This window comes from Arachis ipaensis, chromosome B7 (assembly GCF_059453495.1).
Source record: "Arachis ipaensis isolate K30076 ecotype BB chromosome B7, ASM5945349v1, whole genome shotgun sequence".
In the NCBI taxonomy this organism is placed as follows: domain Eukaryota; kingdom Viridiplantae; phylum Streptophyta; class Magnoliopsida; order Fabales; family Fabaceae; genus Arachis; species Arachis ipaensis.
This window is the reverse complement of record NC_142442.1, coordinates 6,239,892-6,257,210: the sequence shown is the minus strand read 5'-3', so window position 1 is coordinate 6,257,210 and position 17,319 is coordinate 6,239,892. Positions and strand designations below refer to the sequence as shown.

The following is a 17,319-nucleotide window of genomic DNA, read 5'->3' as shown; positions in this document are numbered from 1 at the left end:
GCCGTGTCCGAGTGTCGGGCATATTTCGGACAAGATACTCACCGACACTCGTTTGACACGCGTGTCTGCTGTGTCCAACCGTATTTTAATAAAAAGTAAAAAAAATTCTTCTCCAAACATGCTTAGATATACCTAAATACCATCACGTATGAACGCGTCCAGTTTTATTCTTAACATATATTCTTGAAATAAATTTAGATATAGTATATATTATTATTTATTAAAATAAAAAATATTTTAAATATTTGATATAATTAAAATAAGACATTAAAAATAATTAAAAAATTAATTTATATTTGAATATCAGTAAAATATCAAAATATCATTACGATTTATCTAAAAAAATACTTTATATTTTATATATATGCGTGTTCTTGTGTCTTATAAAATTTTAAAAATTGTGTGTCAATGTATCTCGTGTCATATCGTGTCTCATGTCCGTGTACATGATAGCTGACAATTCAAATATAATTGATAACATTCATAGCTGCATCCTTATATAAACTTATAGTGCTATACACATTAATTCAATTATGAATAATAAAAAGTATAGTCAGCAAAAATAAATAAAAAGTAATAATTCTTGATCATATTAGATCCACTAATGGATTAATGAGCACATTTCATATCTGTTAATTAGTCCATTTTTTATTATTTAATATTTATAATAATTATAAGAGTTTAATTTTAATATAAATATTTTAAAGAATTTTAATATTTAATTATTAGAGTAAATTAATATAAAATTAAAATTATGTTAATATCCTAAACTAAATTTGATTACATACATATTTTGTTTGATTCTCTATGTAAATCGAATCAATTAGATTTGATTTAGTATGTATATGTTATATCTAATAGTAAGTTTATTCGATTTATTATTAATAATTGGCATTTTTATATTGTATAACTATCTGTTATTTTTAGAAAAATCTCAAATTTTAACTCCTATACCATATTGAGGGCTTTATATTAAATTTTTCAATATCAAAAGTCTCATAATGATTCTTTAGATATTAACGAGTCAAATGATATTTTTTAACGAATTTTTAGAAATCATTTATTATTCTGTTTTGAATTTATAAGTTTGTAAAAATATAGATTTTTTGGAATTTAAACTAAAATACAAAATTTGAATTTCTATTATTATTTATTTTGATTTGTTTGATATTTTAGTTGAATTCAAATAAGAGATATTTTTTTATTGACATTTATATTTTAAAGTCAATGAATAATAAATAAACGAATCGAAAGCTGATTCAATTTAGTATGTGTGTTGTACAGTAGTAAATCCAATCAAGTTGCATTTTCTGAAATGGAATATCCCTAAACTCTCCATTGTACACATTGTACAGATACTCCATTGACTCTCTATACTTCCTCTTTTCGCTCTGTCTTTTTTTTTTCTTTCAATTTTCTGAAAATTTTTGAAACCCTAAAAAGGTTCACGAGGTAAATTTTACTCGGATTTCTATGGTTTGGTGCTTGAATATGAGAGCATCCGTGTAGTTTTTTTTTAATTTTTTTTAGTGTTTTCGTTCCTGATTTTTTTTTTCGAAAATTGGTTTAGTAAAGTAATTAAGCTTTAGCTTCACTTGGGTGTGTGAATGCTCAATATGAAGCAAGTGGATTTTGAATTCTCTTGTGATGGTAACTTTTTTCTCATTTTGTGTGTGCACTTCTGCTGTGACCAAAGAATGCATATAAATGTTTTTTTTTTTTTTTTTTTCTAATTTGATGGATGCTTATGGATTGTTTGCGTAATTATCGTAGGTACGGTTACGTCAGTTTCAACATGTACATTAAGCAGGTAATGTCCCTTGGGATGTGAATTATTTATTATTTATTACTTATGGTGTAATCAAAATTGGTAGAATTGGTTAAATTATGTCTTCTTGTTACAAAGCCTGCAGTGCTCCTCTTCTGGACATAATACATAATTTCTTTGCTTGAAATTGGTTCCTTGCCAAATGGATGTTTGATGCATTTTTGGATTGTTTTCTAGGTTGTGATTGAAGGTTTTAAGAGTTACAAAGAGCAAATTGCAACAGAGCCTTTCAGTCCTAAAGTTAATTGTGTTGGTAATAATTTCTAAAATACCTTTTTAGATGCTTTCTACCATTTATTCTGGAAAATCCTTTAAAATGCACGATTACTTGGTTTGCACTTTGTTGTTTGGTAACCTTGTAAACCATGGCTTGGGTAAAGGCTTCTCTGTTGTAGCTTTTGTCCAAGCTATTCTTTGGGGTTTATAAATTTGAAACCAACAGGCAATTGGCTATGTCAGTCATGATATGTTGGAGTCGCAACTCAACAAATTACATTTTGAGGCAATATGTTGTAGTCATGATATGTTTTGGTGAATTTTCTTTCTTAGAAAATATTCTCATAGCTTGATAGACATTAGTTTCAGTAAAATCCTATTAGTGATATCATAATGGTTTTTTTAAAAGGGAAAACATTAAAACTACAAAAATCAAGGGCGAAGAATTACAAACGAAAGCTAGATGGGTAAAAAACCAAAACAAACTTGCGAATCCCTAAACATGTCCTTTAGAGAAACTTCCATAAGATTTGCTCTAGATATATCATATATGCAAGTGGCTGAATCTTACCCCAAATCAAGTGACGTGTCACATGATTCTCTTCAAGAAAGTACATTTAAATTTTAACTTTAGCCAACTTCTTTGTATTGTGGCATAGCAGATTGTGATAAAAGTTTAGCCTCTTCATCTCCCAAAACCATGGAAGCTAACCTTAATAGCTGCTCCAATGAGTGCCATAAGCAAGATGGGAAGTACTTTTGGTTTTTCTAATTGTGAACTTCTTTCCTTCTTCCATCTATTTTTGGATAGAAAAAAACTTAAATTGAAAGAGATCTATTGGGTTTGCTTGAGAATACTCCGATGTCTTCCATAGTTTTCGATGGAGGATGGAGGAGGATCATGGAAGGGTGGTAAAAGGCCGGCATAAAGTTTTAGTGGATAGTTGTGGCGGAAATGGTGGATACGTTAAAAAATATAAATTTTATATATATATATATATATATATAACTAATATTTTATAAATAATATGAAACTGTTTATTCAATATATAACAATAGATATGAAAAACTAAAATTAATAACAAAATGACATAAATAATGGGAAATGCTAGGGGACAATGACTTTGTTAAACAATATGAATAACCACCAATCAAATAAAAACACACTACACCTTTAAATTAATCTTCTAAATTTTAATATTAAAATAACCATCCACACTATTAAAATGAATATCCGATATATCTATTATTTATATTGTTTAATATTTTTATTGTTTACCTATACTTTTCTTTATTATAAACTAAGCAGCAGATGCCAATTGAGCTTTTAGAATAGAAAATAAAAAAATTGAGGGGTGAGAAATTAAGAGAAAAAATGGGGTTTAGAATGAAAAAAACAAAGAATTTAGGGTTCAAAATATTAAAAAATAGTTCAAATTGTAAAGAAAAAAAGGAAGCAGATTCGAGAATGAAGGAGGGCCAGCCAACCGGTGGTGGCACACGGGAAGAATGCTGTCGGCAGGTCCTTCAGCAGCAAAGACGGAGTGAGGGAGGGAGGGAGAGTAGAGAGGGAAGAGATTTTCTAGTTGAGTGGGTTTGTGACTTCGTGTAGAGTGGAAAAGGAAAGGGGGAGAACGTTAGCTTGGTAAATTAAACTTTTAGGGTATTTGAAAACACATAAACAACCCTCCAAATGCAAAAGATCACACCCGGATCCACCATGACGTTGCGGCCATTGTGGCTCCCGTGATATCCATGGTGTTGCGTCACTCGTATGACGGCAGGCCCAAAATTTGCCATGGGCATATTTTAAAAATCCTTGTATCATCCGCAGCTATAATGCCAAATAACTGAAAATGATCACACTTTCCATGGAGGATTGCCCTACTTCTTCAATTGAGATTTAGAATAAGATTAAAGACTTGTCAAATTATAGGTAAAATTGTTCAATCCTTTAGAATTCTTTTAGTTTTAAGATTTAGAATTAAGAATATAAAACAAAGAAACTGTTGATTGCTCTATTAGTCAGAACTTGTGTGTGTATTTGTGTGTATAGAATATAGATAGAGATAGAGAGAAATTAGTTGGTAACATTATTAATATCTTATTTATTTGTTTAATTATTTATTTTGTAGTTGGTGCTAATGGATCCGGGAAGTCAAACTTTTTCCATGGTATGGAAACAGCCATTCTTTTGCCTCTATTACATTAATTTGGTGACAGTGATCTATTCTTTGGAATGCAACTGAAATTTGTCTTCGACATTTGATTTGTGAATCTTTTATTTTTAATAAAAAGTTGTGTTTCCATATGTAGCCATTCGTTTTGTGTTGAGTGATCTCTATCAGAACCTACGCAATGAGGATCGACATTCATTACTCCATGTATGGCATTGTGCATATTTCTTCATTCCTACCGCTGGTTCTGATGTTTTATTATTCAATTTTAGAACCTGGGCAGCATGCTTTGTTGATTTATTCTCTGTACAGGAAGGGGCTGGGCACCAGGTTGTATCTGCGTTTGTGGAGATTGTGTTTGACAATTCAGACAACCGTATTCCGGTAATTTTTTTTTTTGATTATTCATCTTTTTGTATGCTATTTTCATCTTTTGTTGTCTAAAAAGTATATACAGTTCGTGTGAATGCCATGGTGATGGATTATGGAAAAGTAGCTTTCTTTGGGTACTTCTGTTTCTTATTAGAAAGATAATTATATAGAGCCTTTTTAATATTCTTGTTAGAAATATTCATATGGAATTCTGCTAACAAGTTGCCTTTTTAATATTTTTAACATGTCATTTCTTAATTGCTTTAAGTGCAACAATGTGTTGGATATTTGTGTGTTCTCATCTAATGAATGCATATTTTGGGTAATGCTGCTCAACCCATTTTTGGCAAATGAGTTATTGAGTAATAACATAAAGGTTTTGTTTTCACTAAATAAATTTGTGATTACAAGATGAGTGCTGTTTCTTTCTGTGCATTGCCTCTTTTAGTTATTTAATTTACATACTTAAAAATGATGTTAAATACTTTCTGCTTGCTCTAAGTCATTTGATTCACAGAGTACTCTGGGTATTCTCTCTTTCAATTTTTGAAAAACTACCTAAGTTTTGATGTGATTCTTATAATTGTATTTTTTTAAAGTCATATGGAAATCCTTTTTTTAAAAATGCTTCAGCCTCGATAGGGTGATGTAATTTCTCCATTGCTTCAGAATTGCTCAAGACTCTAGTGATTTTTGTTTTTATAGAATATGGATACGATTGGCAATAATTTTGTTTGAAATCTTGGCATCTATCTTTGATGCTGAATAGGTTGACAAGGAGGAAGTGCGTTTGCGCCGGACTATTGGTTTGAAGAAGGATGAGTATTTTTTAGATGGAAAACACATAACGTGAGTAGAATTTATTAACATATTAGTGCGTGTGTTTTGACGTTCACTTTTGACTTCAGTGGAAAATGAAATATTCTGGTTTATACTGCGTAGCCAAATGACTATTTCCCTCTGCTCCTAAAGAAAATGATAAATGATCTGCAGAAAAACTGAAGTGATGAATTTACTGGAAAGTGCTGGGTTCTCTCGCTCAAATCCTTACTATGTTGTGCAGCAAGGAAAGGTATTGGTGCATGGTGGGGGTGCCTAAATGTGTGTTTCATTTTGATAAGATTCTTCGTCAATGTTACATATAAATATAAATATATGGTAAACCGTGAGCCGGATAGAGTTCTTGATTGTTTGTTTCTTATTGTTGCATAGATATCGTCACTAACATTGATGAAAGACTCAGAACGACTGGATTTATTGAAAGAAATTGGTGGTACTAGAGTTTATGAGGAGAGACGTCGTGAAAGTCTGAAAATTATGCAGGAAACTGGCATGTTTTTCTGTTTAATTAGTTAATTTTAAGGCTTTTGGTTTATGTTATTCATTATTCTTGTCAGAGTTCTTATCAACCAGAACTTTTCTGTTTGATAGGTAACAAAAGAAAACAAATAATTCAAGTTGTACAGTATCTAGATGAGAGGTTGAAGGAATTGGATGAGGAGAAAGAGGAACTACGGAAATATCAGCAGCTTGACAAGCAGAGAAAATCTTTGGAATATAGCAAAGAAGTTCAAGATGCTCAACAAAAACTTATGGAGGTTGTCTATGTTAAATTTTACTGCATCTTTAAGTTTATTCTTGATTACTTATTGTGTTCTATTGATTAAATTTGCTTTTGAAGAAACCCTATTTGATTTCTCCTCTAGAATTTTGAAATATTGGATTTTGATGCATGTAGTTGAATGCTTCACTTTGTTTTAGATAGAAGAAGCCCGAGCCAAGGTTTCTGAAACATCTGCAAAAAAGTATAATGATGTGCTTGATGCCCATGAGAAAATCAAAGATTTAGAGAATACATTGAAAGATGTTGCAAAAGAACTTCAAAACTCTAACAAAGAGAAAGAAAGTATAGAAAAGAGACGTACAAAGGCTTTAAAGAAGCACACAGAGCTTGAGCTTGATGTCAAGGACCTACAAGAGAAGATTACTGAAAATATTCGAGCAAAGGTATCACTATGATGGTTGATTACTTGTTTGACTTGTTTTTGATGGATGGTTTGTCTAAGATCTGTTCTCATCTACCTGCTTTCAGGAAGACGCTGCAAGACAACTGAAGATACTTGAGAGAAACATTCAAGATTCGAATGATGAGCTGGAGAGAATCAGACCTATGTATGAGGAACAAGTTATGGAAGAAAAAGAAATCACCAAGCAGTAAGTTATGGTTGTGGGTGTCTAAAGTTGCAGTTGAATAATATAATTGGATGCAACGCTCTCTGAATGTACATATTAGTGTTTTTGACATGATATGTTTTTAATATCATTCTGTTGCCTATTTATAATTTCATTCTATATCTTTAAAGAACTAATTTTAGAGAAGATAATGAAATATTGTTTGTCCTCGTCATTCTTGCAGAACTTCTCTCTAGATCTAAAATGTAGATTTTTGTATTTGTTGCTTGTTTGTGCAAGCATGTATTTGACACTGATGTTTCTTTAGATAATTTCTATAGCCAGTCCCTCCTAGTAAAGCAAGGGTAAGTTGTTTTGTGTTTGTAGAAAAATGCAACAACCTCAACTGTGTTTTTTCCCAAATAAATAAAAAAATATTTTGTTATAAATCAGAATAATGGAGCGTGAGAAACAGCTCAGTATACTCTACCAAAAGCAAGGGCGTGCAACCCAGTTTTCGAGTAAAGCTGCTCGTGACAAGTGGCTTCGCAAGGAGATAGAAGATCTTGAACGAGTGCTTTCCTCAAACTCAGGGCAGGCAAGTGCTAATTTTTCTTTATGTGCTATAATGAGCCTTGACTTCCATTTTTCTTTTATTTTAAATACATTAAGGCCCCTACTTTTTATCAGGCTGCTAGATTTGTATTTATGAATTTCATTGAGCTATGCTGTCTATTTATCATCATATGTTGTTTCTCTTTCTTTGTTTATTTATTTATTTTTGGTGGTTGTTTCGGGACAGGAAAAAATGCTCTTGGAGGAAATTGGTCGTCTTAAAGGTGAAATGGATGGCTGTGATGAGACCATTGAGAAATGTAGATCTCAGATTACTACTTTGCAATCTCACATTGACCAGTCACGGCAAGGGTTTAATAATTATAAAGTTCAAAGAGATAAGTTGCAGGATAAGAGGAAGTATGTATATCTTTTGTTGCATTGTTTATATATTTTCTGGGATAAAAGGATTAGGTTTACGAATTCTGTTGGACTTTATAGTTTTATTGAATTTTTTGTTAGGTCTTTATAGATTAAAAGTTTGCAATTTACAAATGGTTATCTTTAAAAAAAAAACACAATACTCATGGAATATTCGCTTACAAAATATTCCACAATTCATCCTACATCAAATAAAAGAAATATTCCAAGAATAATTCATATTATTTTTTCTAAAACAAAAATGGCTTGCAAAGATCTAACTGAAAATTTGAGTAAACTATAAGGACTAAGTAGTGAAACCTACATACTATTTTAGATAGAATAAATGTTATTATTGGTTACTTTACAGAGTGACAAAGATATTACTTGTGATTTTAAATTTTTGTCTTGTAGGTCCTTGTGGGACAAAGAAAATACACTTACTGCTGAAATTGATAAGCTGAGAGCTGAAGTTGAGAAGGCTGAAAAGAGCTTTGATCACGCAATTCCCGGTGTGAGTGTTTTTTCTTTCTTGCTTATTTATCATCTCACTTCTGACTTCTGAGTACTTTTAGATTCTCAAGAAATGTTACGGTAAATCTGGGATTTTCCATCTTTCACTATGTGTGTGGTATGTATGTGCTAATTTAGTGTATAACTTTAGAATCACTTACACAGGTGTTGCTGCGTTGGTGCTAATTTGGGGTATAAATATAGAATCACTTACATATACTGCCTGACTTAGGCTAACTGTTACCACATATACAGATCTTTGTCCTTAAAATCTTATAAACTGCTTTCTGTTCAGGGGATCTTGCTATATATATTATATATACATTGCAGCTCAATATTACTTAGAGAATTTATATGTAACTTCAAGAAAGTATCAAGTCGTTTATATACCTTTATTTGATTAATGAGTTTACTGCTGTTTCATAATAATGGTCTATGTCATGAAGATTTGACAGTTTTTATATGGTCACAACCCTCCTCTTTTATCCGGGCTTAGGACCAGCTGTGTAACATGGGCAGAGTTTGCTCTTTTATAATAATATAAAAGTAAAGGACTTGAAAGAATAAGTACTTCCTGGTTTCTGTCCTTTAGGTTATGCAGTACTAAAACAAACCATCAATAATGGACTTTAAAAATGGAAAGGGGGTTATTAAGAATTATATATATATATATATTACTCCTTTCCATGTATGTCTATGGAGTTTTAATGTGTTGATAATAAAATCCTTTGCAATTATATATGATGTTCTGTGCTGATGTTTCAATCTAATTGGACATTTAACAATGGATAGTACTTAGCATCTGGGAATGCAGTGGAAGATGCTGTTATCTGTCCAGTTCAGGGATGTTCTGTCATGATTTTATGATGTTGCCATTTTTTCTATCACCATACTTGACACTCCTTTATGTTCAGGATGTCAGAAGGGGGATGAACTCAGTTAGGAAAATCTGCAGGGAGTATAACATTTCTGGCATTTATGGTCCAATCATTGAGTTGCTGAATTGTGAAGAGAAATTCTTCACAGCAGTTGAAGTTACTGCAGGAAACAGGTAATTTCTCCCTTATATTTCGTTTGATATATAGGCTATGCAAACTGTAGCATTCTAGTGTGTATTTTTCTCTATGTTCCATTGGTGTGATTGAAATGGATTTTGTGTTGGAACATGCAAAGCTTTCACTTGTTCAATCCTTTTGAAGTGCTGGTCATTCTTCTTAGGCCGTGATCTCCTTACAGGTTTCAATTCACTTGTACATGCAATTTAACATTTTCCTTTTAATATATTTGTTTAAACAGCTTATTCCATGTGGTTGTTGAAAATGATGACACGTCAACCCAGATAATTAGACATCTTAACGCACATAAAGGTGGACGAGTTACGTTTATCCCACTTAACAGAGTGAGGGCACCACGCATTACTTATCCCCAGAGTTCTGGTGTCATCCCTCTCTTAAAGAAATTGAATTTTAAACATGACTATAACCCTGCATTCAGTCAGGTTAGCTTCTACAACAGATGTTAACTTTTATTTATACAAGTTAATACATGTTCAGGAGTAATTTGCTAAAGGGTTATAAACTTCTAATTATAAATTTTTTGTCTGTGTCTGGTGATACTATCTTCTTGACTATATAGATGGATTGATTTCCCTCATCATTTCTGATATTTCTTAGGTATTTGGCCGAACGGTTGTGTGCAAGAATTTGGATGTGGCTTCAAGGGTTGCCAGGACTGATGGTCTTGACTGCATAACACTGGATGGTTGGTGTGGAAATGCTTTACATGGCTTGTCTACATGATATGGCCTGGCTGTGTGTTTTGCCTTTGACTATAAGCTGTGTGCTTCATTACAGGTGATCAAGTTAGCAAGAAAGGTAGTATGACGGGAGGATTTTATGATCACAGACGATCAAAATTGGAGTTTATGAATATCATTAAGCAAAATGAAGATGAAATTCACTCAAAAGAGGAGGAATTGATGAAAGTTAGATCTGACCTGCAAGATATCCTTTAATATTTATATATGTTTTAATAAATGAAATCCTTTATTTATTTATTTATTTTTTTGTGCTGATTCACTCATAGTTTTTACTTGGGTTTATTTTTGCACCAGTAAGGAGATCTCTTTTCATCCTATCTTTTTGTGTCATTCTTTTCTTATGATATTCTTTCTCCCAAAAGAGAAAAGTAGCTCCAAAGGCTAGGAGGAAGGAAGGCATTAACTTATTAATTTGGTTAACCTCAAACAGTAAATTCATCATTCTTTGTCATTTAGAATTCTGGTTTCTCTTGAATATTCATGTTGCTTTCTTAGAGTAATGATTTTGTGGATGAAGGTGGATTGGTGTATAAAATTGTAAAGACCTTTGTCAAGCAAGTTTTAGAAAATTAGATTGTATCTGGATTTTTTTCCCCTCTCCCCGTGAGTAGTTGGACAACTCGTGTGTGAGTGCACTTGGTTGGTTCCATAGCCCTTAAGTGGATTTTAATGATTTTTGAACTCTTATTACCTAAAGTCATCGATTTTATTTTTGTTTTATTATTATTGATTTTGTTGTTTGTTGACAATGATTGATTTTGCTTAGATAATCATTTTGCTCTATATTTTGTTGAAACTTTTATAGTGACACCTATGTTTTTTCGATGCACATGCTTTTCTTTGCTATGGTATATTTGTTTCCAACCTCCAATAGTTTTGTTTCCACTGAACTAACCTCACAGATAGACCAAAAGATCACAGAACTTGTTTCCGAGCAGCAGAAGATTGAGGCTGAGTGTGCTCATGGAAAATCAGAAATGGAACAATTTAAGCAGGACATTGCAAATGCTAACAAGCAGAAGCAATTGATTTCTAAGGCACTTTCAAAAAAGGTGTTATTATATTTCTATATTATACAAGAAGATCCCCTTGGAGTTTCTTTTCTGTTGGAGTTGTCCGTGGAATTTTTAGTGTTAATAATTTTTAAGTTTTTCCTTAATGGCTTGTAGGAAAAGTCACTTCTTGATGTCCAGAATCAGATTGAACAGCTTAAGGCTAGTATGGCAATGAAAACAGCCGAGATGGGCACGGAACTAATTGACCATTTAACACCAGAGGAAAAGAAGCTTTTGTCTGATTTGAATCCCGAAATCAAGGAACTTAAAGAGCAGCTTGTTGCATGCAAGACTGATCGTATCGAGGTTTGTGAATTGATAGTCTTTGAATTGGTACAGTTTATAGGGCTAGATACTTATTCTAACTTGAGATTTGCAGACGGAAGCACGGAAAGCGGAGCTGGAAACTAATCTAACAACAAACCTGAGGAGAAGAAAGCAAGAGTTGGAAGCTGTAATATCATCTGCTGATGATGACACTCTGGGTGTAGATGCTGGATTGAAGGCGCAGGAACTTAGCGATGCTAAATTGTTAGTTGATGATGCAACGGAGCAGCTTAGTAGTGAGACTTCCATTTAAACTTTTTTTTCTTGATGTTTTGAAGAAACATTATAATTCCAGGGTTGACAACACTATCTTTCTCAGGAGTCTCTAATAGTATAAGTGCACGATCAAAGGAAATTAAACAGATCAAAGAAGAAATCAATAAGTTGAAGGTATGTAGTCTTCTTAGGCTGCGTTTCTTTACAGGCACGGAACACTGAAACAGGGACACAAAGATACAAAATCATGTTTGGAAAATAAGATATGTCCAGAGACACTGAATTAGTGTCTTTTGTGTCCTTCCTGATACTAACAAGAGACACAATTTATTTTCTATTTTTTCTTTCATTATTTTTATCAAATTTTCATAATTATATTTTTTATTGTTATACTTTTCTTCCTAAACTTTTTGTATGGAAAAAATAAGAGTAAATTGGGCTTTTGTAATTTGTTCTAGTTTATCACCAAACAAAATATAAGAACATTAATTTTTGTGTCTCTGTCTTTAGTGTCTTGTTTTCCGTGTTTTGTTTTATCCTGTTCTCAGAACCAAACACAATTTTTTAGATTGATTGCTGGCTATAGTAGTTTTTGCTTCATCAATAATGATGACTATGGTCTGCAGTCTTTGGAGGATGAGTATGAAAGAAAACTTCAGGAAGAAACAAAAGAATTAGAGCAGTTGCTGAGTAAAAAAAATATATATTCTGCTAAAGAAGAGGAATATGCAAAGAAAATAAGGGAACTGGGCCCATTGACATCAGATGCATTTGAGACGTAAGGCTTTTCTTGATGATCATTTCTTTTTTATTTCAATTTTGGGACATAAATAAAGTTTTTACTTTATTTTTTTAATTTTCTTTTAAGTGATCAAGAAATCTGCCATATTTTAAATAATGCAGAAGATATGTGCTGTTACAGTTATAGGTTATTTCCTTGCAGTTTGTTGTTATCTCTATAGTTTGGTTTTAGCTAACTTTATTGCACCTTCTTAGGTACAAAAGGAGGAATATCAAAGAATTGCATAAAGCGTTGCACAGGTGCAATGATCAACTGCAGCAGTTCAGTCATGTAAACAAGAAAGCGCTTGACCAGTATATAAATTTGACAGAACAACGAGAGGAACTTCAGAAAAGGCAAGCTGAACTTGATGCAGGAGATGAGGTAATTGTCTGGCCTTTTTGTTGAAATGGTTCTTTATAATTCACATTAAGGTGGGTGATTACCTGACAGCTAAATGCTTGATATACATTGCTAGTTCCTGTTCTGCACTATAGCATCTGAAAGATTTGGTACAACTGATCTTTCATGGCATCTGATTGTTGATATTTTCATTTCTCCCTGAAAATGGTGGTGATATTTTGATTTGTCCCCGAAAAAGGTGTTGTTAACCACTTGCATATATATGAAATAACTTTTTCCCCTTTTTATATTTTTGACTGCTTTTATTTTCTTATGTGAGTTGTATTCCGGTACTAAGGTTCATTTTGAATGTGAAACATCCAAACCCAGCTTTTGCATTTTTTTTTTTTGACACTGGTCTATACAGCATCACTAAATTATTTGAGTTCTCTGTCACTGGCATTGAGTAATTGCAGAAAATTAGAGAGCTAATATCTGTACTTGATCAACGGAAGGATGAATCAATAGAGCGCACTTTCAAAGGTGTTGCTTGGCATTTTCAAAAAGTGTTTTCTGAACTCGTACCGGGGGGTCATGGTCTTCTGTTTATGATGAAGAAGAAGGTTTGTGATTGTTAAATCTTTATCTGGTTTGTGAAAGGATCTTGCTTTCTAGCATGTTATATAGGATCATGCTTTTATCTCAAAGTGATTTCTTACTTTCTCTTGTGCGGTGCTTGATTATCAATTTTTTTATGTGAAATTTGTGAGAAGTGAGCTATCTCAATTGAAGTTATTTTTTTCTTTTTTGGTTATTGTAATTGATATTTTGTATCCATTCCTTTCCCTTAGGAGGGTGGTCACGATGATGATGAGGATGATGAGGTTGGTCCTCGTGAAGCAAACCCAGAGGGTAGAGTAGAAAAGTACATTGGAGTGGAAGTGAAGGCAAGTGCATTTCTGCTGTGCCCTTTTTACTTATGATTTAAATGTTTTTGCCAGTTCATTTATTGGTCTAGCATTGGTCCAAACCAAAGCTGCTGTTTTGCTTTCATACTACACACAATTTAGGTATATAATTATAATTATTCAACATTCCTGGCACGTTTATTCCTTGCAGGTTTCTTTTACTGGACAAGGAAAGACACAGTCCATGAAGCAGTTGTCTGGGGGTCAAAAGACTGTAGTTGCTCTTACACTTATCTTTGCCATACAACGATGTGATCCTGCTCCGTTTTATCTATTTGATGAGATTGATGCGGCTCTGGATCCACGATACAGAACTGCTGTTGGAAGTATCCATTTTATTACTCTTGCTATCTTATTTTCATGGCAATTAACTGGTTGTGATTCCTCAGTCACTTGTATTGCATCTGTGGTTCAATAAAATTTTATAGTGCTTATATAATAGTCATCTTGTGACCATCTCCTCTAAATACTAAAGCTGTTACTTGCATGGTTCTTTGACAGCTAAAAAGGCTTATCCTACTAGGTGAGATTCATCAATCAAATGACACAATACGTTTTTCTTGATATCCAAAATAGTTCAAACAATTTTTATTATTCCAACATATTTATCATGTTCCCTTCTTTCATTTAAGGTTCATCTCAAAAGGCCAGGGAAATACCTTCATGTTTGTTTTCTCTCTCAGGTATTGCTGTTAAACGTACCTAAGCACCAAGATACAGGTTAAGTTCTTGCATTAAGTGCTTCTAGTAGAAGGAAATGCAGGTACATAACTACATACACATTAAAATTTACAGTTTTACATGAGAAATACAATTTCAAGTGAATTTCAAAGGGCAGTGCTTCATCTTTCATTTGGAGAAATCTATTTTAGCCTTGGTCTTGTTGCATTGGTGAGGCTTTATTACTTCGTAAATTACATTTTTGTTTCAAAATATAATTTTTTTTTATTGAATATATATAATATAAAGTTCAAATTTATCCATGCTTGCAATAAATGTGCTTTGGAGGAGGCAGTTGGGAAATGTTTAGATTCAGATATGGGCTTTTGGTGATATTTAAATTTAACAATTATTGTGCTTGCCTTATTGACTGATATCAAGATTCCATTTTATATTGTTGTCTTGGGATCCTTAACTTCCGTAGATATGATCCGCTGTCTGGCAGACTTTTCAACCACACAATTTATCACAACAACATTCCGCCCAGAGCTTGTGACAGTTGCTGACAAGATCTATGAAGTAACGCATAAAAGCCGGGTTAGCCGTGTTAATGTTGTATCCAAGGACGATGCTAGATTGTTTCAAAAATTAAAAACCAATGAGCGGTTTATACTATAGTTGAAAGACGTCAAGCTACTCTTATATAGAGAAAAAAAAATATCATTGCTAATTCATAGTTTTAGATTATCACAATTAAATTTTTTTTTTTGGTGACTAGATTATCACAATTAACTTTATGCCTAATAATCCATTACTTTTATGCATTTACTTTAATAGTAGGGTAAATTATATTTTTTATTTCTGAATTTTGTCAAAGATTTTAAAAATACTCTTAAGTTTTATGTTGCTTCAATTTTGTCTTTGAAGTTTTCGATTTACATTAAATATAAATTTTCAGAAAGTTTAGGATTAATCCAGAATGACAACGGTCCAATTTCCTTGTGTTGAAAGTTGATTTCGTGAAATTGTTGTTAAATTGGTTCTAAATTTTTTGAAAATTTAGTTGTCAGGGATATATTTTATGCAAATCGAGAATTTTTGGAACAAAATTAAAACAAAATAAAACTTAGGAATATTTTTAAAATTTTTAACAAACTTTAAGGACATAAAATATACTTTATATGTCATAGTATTATAAAACACACCAATAAATATAACAAATTAAGGTAGTTATAAAATTATAATTTGTATTCGGTCTATACAACGTTTACTTTTGAATTGATTCAAATTAAGGTAGTCATTCAATGTTATTTTATTTTAATAATTATGTTTTAGTCCTATACAATGAAAAAATACAATTTATTTGTACTTAATAAAATAGTTGTCAATATAGATATATGCAGTTTTAATTTTTGAAAATAAATTAGTAATGATAACTTTAGAGATTATACAAATAATTACTTTACATAAAATCTTAAAGTGTTTACCACCTATATTTTTATGTAATTAAACTACTATAACTCAAAATATATACTTTTCAAAAAATAATTTATTATTCGTATTCATGTTTATGTTTAAAATTATTTTTATAATATTTATTAGTCACTTTTGATATTTATTTGAATCTATGCAACGCGATGTCTCATTCTAGTTGATGAAAAATCTGATTACTCAAATTTATTCCTTGCATTCGTAAAACTACCATTCTCACTTGAACCTCTCTTTGTGGTGAACCCCCGGTTTAGCTGTTGTATTGCATTAAGAAACTACAAATTTTAGAAGCTTTGTATGTTTACTTACAGCTATTTTCTTTTCCAGTGTCCGCCATTTTCTTTTCTTGATATCAAATTAATAACTTTCTAATGAAAGATAAGAGTTGCTGTTCATTGATGGAAAAAACTTTCCCCCTTTTTTTTTTCCATATAATATCCTAATTTTGTAACTTGTTTGACTGTCATGATTTGCACACTAATTGTGCAACGTCCTAGTCTGTAGTCTCATTGTGCCTATTGTATGTTTTAATATAATATTCGTATTTTAGGTGCATCTGACATCCATGATCTGATAAAATTGGTTGGCTGCGAGCATTGTTTGATGTCGACCATGTAAAGTAAAGTAAATTGCAGACTTTATTCATGTAACTTGGATCTTCACTTTGTACAATCTCTTATTACATTGACGCCAACGTAGGTCTAAGTAATCTAGAATCCCTGCTCATCCTCTATTTCTGTAAATTCATTAGAGGTTTGCTTATATGTTAATATCTTTTGCTAACTGTAGTATCCATATCTATGGGGAGAATTCTTCCAATGCTGTTTGATAATGTAAGTTTTTACTTTTAGGTTGCGTTCTATATACGATTATATCTTATCGAGTTATACTTGCACTAATATATGCTCGATTTCTTGATTGCGCCTCGCTCATAATGCATTTGAATTCAGCATAATCAGGCAATTCAGATCTGTATACCAGTTTGCAGTTAGCTACGATGGTAGTGCGTGCATGACTGCATGTGGTAAAATACAAACTAAACGTATAATAAATTGTTTCTTTATTAATGCCTTATTCGATATTCAAATTAGTTTAATTTCAAGATATAATCTTTTTAGTTTATATATATATTTTTTAAAATTATAAAAAAAAGGTAGTATAGTATATTAGTATCAATGGGGAGAATAGAAATCAAATAAGGGATTCCAAATTCAAATGAAACATCTAGAAAATAATTATTAAACCGTAGGATCAATTGTTTTTTAGAATCAAATTTTATACATAAACTAAAAGATTTATAATTATTAAACCGTTGAAGTTTGTTAATATTGAATGCTCAATCTGAAACCATTGACTGCTACCATGTAAGTCCATGATTATATTCGTATTGTTGTTCCACACACTTAA

The 17,319-nt window shown here is 31.9% G+C and overlaps 1 protein-coding gene across 6 annotated transcripts; it reads left to right on the top strand.

Moving 5' to 3' along the window:
- The first annotated feature begins 1,465 nt into the window (after positions 1 to 1,465).
- On the top strand, positions 1,466 to 16,611 carry LOC107608087 (structural maintenance of chromosomes protein 3-like). 6 transcript variants are annotated; one of them, XM_088492503.1, is made up of 29 exons: positions 1,466 to 1,810; positions 2,006 to 2,081; positions 4,180 to 4,218; positions 4,361 to 4,428; positions 4,534 to 4,605; positions 5,363 to 5,442; positions 5,587 to 5,665; positions 5,806 to 5,923; positions 6,025 to 6,191; positions 6,355 to 6,600; positions 6,686 to 6,807; positions 7,219 to 7,363; positions 7,568 to 7,740; positions 8,155 to 8,254; positions 9,168 to 9,304; positions 9,550 to 9,751; positions 9,927 to 10,014; positions 10,107 to 10,257; positions 10,974 to 11,124; positions 11,242 to 11,433; positions 11,507 to 11,690; positions 11,774 to 11,844; positions 12,297 to 12,448; positions 12,667 to 12,835; positions 13,270 to 13,416; positions 13,645 to 13,740; positions 13,913 to 14,087; positions 14,906 to 15,018; positions 16,463 to 16,611. In XM_088492503.1, the coding sequence occupies exons 1-29, from the start codon at positions 1,742 to 1,744 to the stop codon at positions 16,484 to 16,486; spliced, it is 3,606 nt and encodes a 1,201-aa protein (XP_088348629.1). In that variant the 5' UTR covers positions 1,466 to 1,741; the 3' UTR covers positions 16,487 to 16,611. The 6 variants fall into 6 exon arrangements, 4 of the variants coding, with proteins under 4 accessions (XP_088348629.1, XP_088348630.1, XP_088348627.1 ...); XM_088492504.1 differs by lacking the exons at positions 14,906 to 15,018; positions 16,463 to 16,611 and adding exons at positions 14,263 to 14,284; positions 14,445 to 14,606; XR_015891978.1 differs by lacking the exons at positions 14,906 to 15,018; positions 16,463 to 16,611 and adding an exon at positions 14,445 to 14,559 and having other exon boundaries at positions 13,913 to 14,284.
- The last annotated feature ends 708 nt before the right edge of the window (positions 16,612 to 17,319 follow it).

Bases quoted from the DNA above. Each gene is read 5' to 3' on its own strand.
- LOC107608087 (XM_088492501.1), top strand. From the start codon at position 1,742: ATGCTTATGGATTGTTTGCGTAATTATCGTAGGTACGGTTACGTCAGT. The intron at 4,606-5,362 runs GTAATTTTTTTT...GATGCTGAATAG, and splicing joins ATTCAGACAACCGTATTCCG to GTTGACAAGGAGGAAGTGCG. The intron at 9,305-9,549 runs GTAATTTCTCCC...TTGTTTAAACAG, and splicing joins GAAGTTACTGCAGGAAACAG to CTTATTCCATGTGGTTGTTG.